At 34.5% G+C, this 10,000-nt stretch overlaps 1 protein-coding gene across 2 annotated transcripts in view; it reads right to left on the reverse strand.

Annotated features, from left to right (window-relative positions):
• LOC135206328 (carbonic anhydrase-related protein 10-like) overlaps positions 1–10,000 on the reverse strand; it is a 143,812-nt gene that overhangs the window by 78,784 nt on the left and 55,028 nt on the right. For both annotated transcript variants that reach the window (XM_064237756.1, XM_064237750.1), the window contains exons 2-4: positions 9,029–9,937; positions 4,239–4,429; positions 3,416–3,613 (exon numbers count right to left, since the gene is read on the reverse strand). In XM_064237756.1, the coding sequence (XP_064093826.1) occupies positions 3,416–3,613; positions 4,239–4,429; positions 9,029–9,098 (459 nt within the window). In that variant the 5' untranslated portion in view covers positions 9,099–9,937. The remainder of the gene's footprint in view (positions 1–3,415; positions 3,614–4,238; positions 4,430–9,028; positions 9,938–10,000) is intronic.

Consider the following 10,000-nt stretch of genomic DNA (forward strand, 5'->3'; position numbering starts at 1 on the left):
CGTATACCCCAGAGTCCTTTGGAGATGTCTTTTGTTGGACGTTAATCAGGGATTTGGCTAAGGTGTTTGGGTAAGTAAATACAAAAGACATCTCCAAAGGACTCTGGGGTATACGAAATCCCATGCCAGGACTGTGACCAATCTTACATCGGATTTACAGGTAAATCCCTTCCCCAGAGATTAATACAACACAAACGGTCAGTTAGGTATGGACAACAGAACTCGGCTATTTTCAAGCATATAATGAACATAACCATAGAATAAACTGGAATTTGTCACGTGTAATTTATAGCAGCAACTGCCGGTACAAGAGTCAAATGATGGAATCGGCCTTAATAAAAGAGAGGCGGTAATGAACATCTCAAAAGGAGGATGGATTTCGGACACGATCGACAACGTCTTCATTCAACCAACCCTTAAGAAGATTAAAGGAAGATTATCAGCGGGGGTGACTTAAAATGGCTTGTTTGTGGATGGACCTCTTGGTATAAATACCACCTTTTCTGTAAACTTTTCTCATTCATTACTTAGACTGAAGGGGAGACGCAGTCCCTCTGAAATATAGTAATTTTCTCTATTTTGGTGTCTTTATGGGCTCCTTTTATTAGATGGAACTCTGTTATTACAGAACATTTTTACCAGTCATATATATATAGATATAGAAATATATCATATATATATATATATATATATATATATATATATATATATATATATATATATATATTGTATTATGTGCGTGTATGTAAGTGTGCGTGTATTTAAGATTAGCTAAGAACACGTAGTTCACAATGAGTAAATGGATTTAAGTGCTGGTAACTATAATTCCATGGTGTTTCATAAATGACAGTTCAAAATATTTCATCTCCTGTGTCACTGATTGTCCGTCTATGCAGCATTAAGAATGAAACTTCTTGCTCGCACAATTTTTCCCTCATATGCTATTTGATGCCCGAGAGATTCTTGTAATTTTGCAGAGCAAACATTTATTTGAAATCTTCTGAACTGCTAAGACGAAATTTAAATTCTTCTGCATTACAGCTCTCTCTCCTCTCTCTCTCTCTCTCTCTCTCTCTCTCTCTCTCTCTCTCTCTCTTTGTGAAAGCTTCATAACCTATGGTATTGATCCCTTTCATCTGACAGGGAAGGGCGTATTTATGGTACCACTTGTGAACTCACTTGTGGACTCTTTCGTTTCAACTTCTTGACCATAGCTGCCTCCAGACCCAGATATGTTGATAGGACACGCACAGTTACATATAAACATTCATCGACCTGTATACACACTAGCTTACACAGTGTTTTCGTGAACCTTGTGATTACTCTTTTGTATATATTGTACTACCAATTTTTCTACCGTATATTTATTAAGTTTTAAGACTATTTATTCCTATTTTCTTTATTCCTTTGATTAATTGTAATTATCAAGGGGTTTTCGTGAACGTTTTCTTTTGACCAATGCATTTTTATGCAAGGGTAGCATGGTATTTTACTAATAGAATGTGCCCATTAGTTAATGGAATATCTGAAGACTTTCGACTAGTCTTCGTCTTTTTCAGTCAAGAAACGTTTGCTGTTCTTAGATACATCTTTCGTTGAAATGATTTTTCAATTAAAAAACACGTGGAATCCTATCGGAGAGTGCCACTATGAACTCATGGACAATAAAAGATAGAAAGTCGATTATATTTGGTATATTGGGAAGTGATTGTTTAAATTTGTTATTAAAACCAGGTACCTGATGATCTGCGTTGTTAATATATACTTTTACGGGAATTTTTTTGGTCTTCCAATCCTCGTTATCTTGCTTAATTTTGATGTTTTCATATAATGCTTATTGTTCTCAGTTTTAGCTTAATTATCATGTTTATAAAACCTGAAATTACAGAGAAATATTTTTGAAAATGCAGACTAAATTCATATGCACAGATATTGCTGTATACATGTATAACCAACAGTTGGTAATAAAGTTTTATGTTATGAACGTGTGTGCGCGTTTAATTCATCTGAAAAGATGAACATGTTCCTGCATGTTACCGTAGAATTTATTTCTGTTATTAAGTGCTGTGAAGATCATTTTAAAGGAAATTTTCCAAGCCACATACCATGATGCAGTTCTGAATTCCTGAAACCAACATAGAATAAGGTTATTTAGAAACTGGAAAGCGCTGCTTAGCGTAAAGCCTTTTGACCATTTTGTTGGAAAGAAATGGCAGCTTCGTGCTTTGGAAGTAAATAGCCGCTGCAGTTTCACGATTAGCATAGCAATTTTACTGCTACTGTTTGAATTTTCGTTGCGCTTATGTTGTGTACAATATATAATAATGATATAAGAGCTGTAAATTTAATCAGGAGATCCATATGGAATTAGAGGGTCTGGATGTTTTCCTTTAGAAATAAGGTAAACTTTACTCCCACTCCATCATCGAATTGTATTTCCCAGTATTTTCCCATATCTTCAGTACATTGAAATATACATTTTGTGTTCTTTTGATTAGTTACCTTCTCAATTTTTGAAAAGAAAAGTTTCCATCACCTGAGAAGTCCATAAACACCCATTTCTTGCAGTGGAAGATTATTGTTTACAAATAGCCACGCCTTTCTGTTTTTTTTCTTTTTTTTTAACGCTAAAGAGTTGGAAGCAGTGCTTAGCAATCAGACAATTCTTTATAAGTAGGAATGGAAACAATCAAAAGAGCAATAATTTTATGCGTTTGTGATATATTTTAGCCAGATATGCTGTTCCAATTTGTGTTTATTAATATTCGGTGAAGGGTAACAATTATTTTGATACTGAAGATGGAGCTAGTAGCTTTTTTCTTGCGATGGAATGAAAACGCACATCATGGCGCTTTATAACTAAATGAGCAAACTAGCTTCAACTGTAATACCTAATTGATTGCAATAAATCATATTTTTGATCGAATTATTGAAGTGTTTCTTTGCCTAAGGATTGTATACTTGTATTATCAATGCAGTACATTTCATTAGAAAAATAAATGTATTATCAAAGCAGCACATTTCATTAGAAAAATAAAAATAATCCAAAGGATAACCTTTATTGCGCCCATTTTTTCAGTTTTATTAATTAATTAAAGGAATGAAGAAATTAGGAATAAATAAAACGGTAAGCCGTTTATGTGGTGCTTTATCAAGAAATAGTTTTTGTTTACTTTTCTCTGTACCATAATATAGGTTATATAGGTAATGACTCCTTTTATCAATAAATGAACCTACTTATCTCTTCTGTTTCATTTAATTAAAGGGCGTTAATATCTATGTAAAAAGGAATTGTGTCACATGACGAAGGAAATGACTTGAATTTACATTGTAAGAAATAAAGTATATTTCACAAAAGCTACGTAGCTACCATAAAACTCAGTACATCGAAACGGTCGGTTATTTAAAGACTCACCTCCCCTGGGAAAAACTGCCCCTGGATGCTGTGTTCGGAACCCACAGTGTGGGTCGTCGTGGCATCATTTGACCACCTGACGACGGCGTGGGCTAAAGTGTGGACATAATACAGAGGTCCTCCATTAACACGCCACACCTGCCCATTGCCCACAGACCACCGGAGGCCGAATCCAGTATTTACTAGAGTTCCATCAATCTGTACAAGAAAGATAATTGTTCATTAGTTTTCTGTAATGTTAATGGGATCTTTACACTACTTATTTGCTTATATTCGATTTTTACATAATTTTCATACAATTATCACTTGGTCTTTTAATTGTAATACAAAATTTCATGTATTCATTCCAAAAATTGCTTTGTTATTATTGTACCGACCACAGTGAATGTTTTATTGCTGTCAAGAAAGACTTAAGGTTCAGCCGAGTGATAATTTGTGCTGAGATCATTTTTGCAGAGTTGACGGTGTCTGCCTCTCTGTTTCAAATTATATCTCCACATTCTTATTACAATTATATGATTATTTGTTCAATGAAAAGGCCCAGGTACCTTGCAACTCTCGGCTAAAACATAGACAAAATCAAAAGTTTAATTTCGATTACTTCGATTGAAATGAAAATAGAATAACCACAGAGAAATATCAGGCATCCAAAACGTGTTTCCTGACATTTTCTAAAGAAATCAGAATTTTCAACTGAAACGTCATGAACTTCAGTTTCAAGCTTAAACTCCAAATCGTTGCTGATGTTCCCGAGAACGTAAGTTAGGTTCAATCAGTAAATGTCTAGTTTTCTTCCAGAAGGCAGAAGTACCACAAACATCACCTTGTGGGAAGCGATGTCAAGTTTCGTAAGAGTATGATCGAAGACGACAGATGAAGTGGCTAGATCGACTGGTGACTGACGTCGTCCGTCGCTACACAATCGCCATCTGCGGTTGATTATGCCCCAGAAACCAGGTCCAGAGATCCCGTCGTAGCTCCACCAGGAAGACCAGTCGAAGGCTGGGTCTTCCTCTGTAATTAGATCAGAAGAAACAGTAAGAATGAGGCATCACTGAGCAAGACTTAATGGTCAGAACAAGAGTACAAAATCAGTGGCTGAAACTTGTTCACAGTATTCTACTACGAGTAACTTTTGACTCACATCTTACTTTTGAGAAAAATCTAATGAAAGTTTCAGCAAATGCCGCACTAAAGTTTGGTATTGTTTGTAAGGACACACACACACACACACACACACACACACACACACATATATATATATTATATATAATATATATAATATATATATATATATATATATATATAATATAACATATATATATGTCATTCAAGCTACAAAATGTCCTTTAATATCTAAATTCACTCTACCTCCCAAATGATATATTTTCATATATGTACCGAAGGGGAATTTTTTAGTTGATAATAATTTCGTCCCCCCATGGGATCAAACGACCGTCCAAGTGGACGGGGACGAAATCAGGACAGTCAGTGACGCTATCCAATCAGCCAACAGAGACGCTATAAGTTCATATCGATTCTGACCTTACAAATCACCCTCGAACTCGGTGCTTTCGTAATTAGAATCGATATAGAACCCCGTCTACCATGTTAGCCAATGCGAGCGTTTGACAGCACGTAGCCTTTTGTTATGAATAATTATCACATCGAACCGTGATTCATTAATATATCATTCAAGCTACAAATGTCCTTTAATATCTAAATTCACTCTACCTCCCAAATGATATATTTTCATATATGTACCGAAGGGGAATTTTTTAGTTGATAATAATTTCGTCCCCCCATGGGATCGAACCACCGTCCAAGTGGACGGGGACGAAATCAGGACAGTCAGTGACGCTATCCAATCAGCCAACAGAGACTCTATAAGTTCATATCAATTCTGACCTTACAAATCACCCTCGAACTCGATCCCATGGGGGGACGAAATTATTTCTCTAGGTCTATAAATGCATTGTAGAGCTAACTATTACCTTCAAGCCTTTTCCCCTGTATCTGTCGTTTTATAAAAACTGTATCAGTTGTGCCTTTTCCTCTAGTGAGACCGTACTGCTGTTCAGTCTTCACAATTGCTTGCAATCTCTCACCCAATATGCTTTCTAAAACCTTCAACAAATTTGATCTCTGAGTCATCAAAATTTATCACACACCATACCTTCCTTCTGTTTCCACACATTTACAATCAGACTTTCTTCCCAATCATTTGTCATTAATTCCTCGTCCCAGATTTCCCGTAACAGTTCCAATCTCCATTATTGCCATTCTATACGAAGTACCGTCAATATTTCAATTTGCACCTCCGATGGACCTTGTGATTTGCCACTCTTCGGTTTTCTTGCTGTTTTCTTTACTTTTGTAAACTGTATCTGCTCCACCGTCCCCAAGACCCCTTAATCCCCTGTTTAATTTTCTGTGATTAAAAAATGCTTATGCAATATGAGATTTAACACTATTGCAAGATAATAGTGGAATTGTTACGTCCCCAGCTAGATATAAATTGTTTCGTTTAAAAATATTTGTATTTTCTTGAAATATTATTTTCTTGCGGTAAACTGAAATGTACAATTAAATCAAGCAATTATAATGTTTAATGTGTACTGAAGGAATGTATGTATATGTACAGACACACGAACACACATGCGTTTTATATATATATATATATATATATTATATATATATATATATATATATATATATATATATATATATATATATATAGACACAGATACACACACACATAGATATATATATATATATATATATATATATATATATATATATATATATATATATATATAACTATTAATATAATCTTCATACCACGATGATGAAATATGTCATGTAGACCACAGGAGAAAACAGATAAACGCTCCATTAGCTCGATAATTTCCCCTTCCCTCGGGTCTCTTTCAAGTGCATTTATTACTATTATAATAATAGAGCTCTTGAAGAGACCTGAGGGAGGCGAAATTATCGAGCTATTAGACTGATTTATTCTCTTTTCTCCTGCCGGTTTACATATATATCTATACATATATAGATTATGATATATATCTATATATATATATATATATATAAAATAAATATATAATTAATATACCTATATATATATATTTAATATAACCCCATGTATGTAATGTATGTATGTATGTATGTATGTATGTATGTATGTATGTATGTCTGTATGTGTGTGTGGTTATGCATGTGCTACTTCATTTTTTTTTTCTCTACTTTTAAACGGTTGGCTGTACTGGGGGCTTTATTTTTCTTAAATTCTATTCATGACAACATCCCCGTCTTTGAGGCAGCAATCCCCGACTTCAGAAGGAGACGCTATTCATTGTAATGCAAATTGGGAGGAAGAGATCTGAGTGAAACAAAAGAATTTGTAATGTTATTCCGATTCAAGTGCGGAAGTGTTGCGTCATAAAAATATAACGCTATTGTTCAGGGTTAATCCTGATTTTTTTTAATAAGAATGATTAAAAGTCCTTTATTCAACGTTTACCCATTTATAGTTCACGACTTTGGGTTTTATGCCCGATATTTAATTAAAAAATGTATATTATTTTACATAAATTTCTACTTTCGGTGGAATGCGTGAAGATTTTATGTTTAATAATTCCAAGTTATAAATGTGTACTTTGCGAAAGTTAAATCTTGTATTGTATTATTGGTAGTAAAACCAAGCATATTTTCGATCACAGACACTTTCCCATAGCTTCAAAATACGATTTGCATCTTTTAAAAAATGAACTGTTTTCCCCTGGCTTGTTTATCGTTAATGGTAATGTCAGTACAAGAGAGTGGAAGCATAAAAAAAATCTTATTAATGCTTTAGCATATTGGTGATATCAAGAGCTAGTTTGTTTTGACCATCGATGAATAAAGTTTTCCTCGCCTGAAATCATAATAAAGGTCCCTCAGCTGTGAAATTAATTAGTTGTTTTGCAATTAAGTAAGGCTACGTTGAACAATAAACACATATTCTCTCTCTCTCTCTCTCTCTCTCTCTCTCTCTCTCTCTCTCTCTCTCTCTCTCTGAGCTACAATTAATCGTACACCTTTCCAAAGCTCTCGTTATAAATTAGTCTAGTTGTTTTTCATCCTTGCCTTGGATGTGGTTACAGGGATTATTTAGTTAAATCAGCAACATTTTTTTTTAGTTTACGTATATCAATTAATATCTTACTATATATTTTTCCTTTTGCTCCTCTATTCCTATCACATTTTCTCTGAAAATTTGTTTCGCCCTTACTTACCTTCCACATCTCAATAAAATGGTACTCTATTACATTCTGTTTTGCTCTAAAGTCAGTTATCCCATTAACCTTTCTCTTCCCTTACTCCTCCAATCAGTGGGTCCTGACAGATTTTCACTAGAACACAACATGGTAATAATTCTGGGAGGTGGGGATCGGGGTCTTCGGGTCAAATCGCTTTCGTGTCCAGATCTCCCCTGGGTAGAGTGACTTATGCGCTGTTCATCTGTAGACCATAAATTATTATTCGGTGTTAACCTTTAACGTTTCCACTTTTCCTTTGCCTTTTCGTATTATTCATGTTCCGCTCATCTACACATTCTTCACTTCTGAAATGCAAATTCAGTAGATATTGTTTCCTGCACTAAATTTCCATTTCATAATCCTAACATGCACTACTGATTAGCTTCTATCCGGAACCACTACTTGTGATCGCATCCGTTCCGCACACTTGATTCTTCTTAGTAACTGTTCGCTCTGAACTAGTCAGAGAGCAGCGTCAGAAAAAATATGTGTTATATTTGTTGCAGTCAAGAGTATGGGAATATTTTTGCTGAATACAGTATTTAGAAAATACCCATTGACGTTTCAGTTATTTTAGCTGTAAAATTAGTACCAGTAAAATTAGTACCAGGACAGTTGAAAAGCATGATTAAAAAATAAATTTTTGAAAATTAAAAGTGGGTATTAGAGACAGGAATGGTCTAACCAGGTTAAAACAAAGCCCATGTTTTTGCTTATACACAGGAGCATCACATTTATAGAAAGTGAATCTTTATCCACTGTTGGTACATATTCATAAACCCTTTTGATGAAATTATAAAAAAAAAGAAGTTCAAAGCTCTGCCTGCTTTGTGACTTAAAACATTTTGCTTGTCTGTGATGCATGTGTTTCCGCGCCTGCACATGGATCTTTGAAGGTTTCAAGAGCAGGCGGTATATTAAAGCAGGCGCCGACTGACGATGACAAGATAATCATTCTGCGGCATCACGATGCATCGCGTGAGTTTCTTTCTTTTCGGCTTTCCCATTGATATATATCCATGTGGAAAAAGTTGCATCATGCACGTGCTTTCCATTGTTTTTATTTGTCTGCGTTGTTTCTAATTCTAGAATATGCATTTTCAATAATGTAGGCATTTTAGAGAGTTATCATTAACTGACGATAATTATATTTTTGCATACCATACTTCATCACTAGTACTAAGTACTGTGAGGCTTTTTTTTTTTTAAAGATGTGGATTATATTGTCTGAGGAATGGTGATATCTCTGAAGAGCGAGTAATTGATAGCTAACTACATACATAAATGCACTCGATTTGATCCATACCTTTATGATGATCGGCAGCTACAGATTCACATGACGTAAAGATGAGCACTATTATCAACGGCCAGGGCATGACCTGTGATGACCTCGGGACCCTCCTTCTCTCCCAGCTATGAGACAGGTCTCTTGAGGTCAAACCGAGCCGCGCATATAACTGCGAATCACTACATGATCAATCTGAAGACGTTTCTTCTCATTTTCTAAAGTTGTTTATTTGTTAATGATGGAATTTTTTGTTCGCTTGATCACTTTTTTTTTTTTTTCTCAAATTGACGTCACATTGGGTGAAAATGATCTTATCGGTCAGATTTTATTATTTAATAAATAAACTATCGGAAGACTAACACTTAATCACCGCAATGACTAATTTCTATTGCATCACTTATTGCAGAAGCCGCGACATTTGTTTTAAACAATTCAGATTCAGTTTCCTTTTCATTATTTTTAGGTATTGAATACTTATTAAAGCATAAATTTCGAAGAGTTTTTATTTTTTTTTTAAGTAGGGACAAGATCTTAGTGTGAATACATACGCTAATTCAAAAACTCTGAAAGTGAACACAGGAATTTTTTATTTGTCTTAATACATCTGAAGTAATTCGTTATTATTCATTAAAAGGTTCGTATAATAAGGACTTTAGCTAGCACGTATTCGCGGTTTTTATTCTTGTTTTCTGATATTTTCCGCCTTATAAAAAAAATATTTCTTTACCGAAGCGGTACGTCGTCTTAACATAACTCATCGTGTGCACGGATGTCAGTTTCTTTGAATAATTCTTTAGCGCTTAAAATTTTCAGTGCTGTTCACCTTCCTCGATGAGTATTAGACAGCTATTTTTCTATTCTCACAATGGTTTAGTCTTGATTTTCTGGCATTTATTTGTTCCTTTTGTCTGGCTGGATACAGTTGACCTGAAAAGATAGACAAATTATGTTAATTTATGATCTTAAGATGGATTAACTTCTATCAAATAA

Source organism: Macrobrachium nipponense, chromosome 11 (assembly GCF_015104395.2).
Source record: "Macrobrachium nipponense isolate FS-2020 chromosome 11, ASM1510439v2, whole genome shotgun sequence".
NCBI classification, from domain to species: Eukaryota; Metazoa; Arthropoda; class Malacostraca; order Decapoda; family Palaemonidae; genus Macrobrachium; species Macrobrachium nipponense.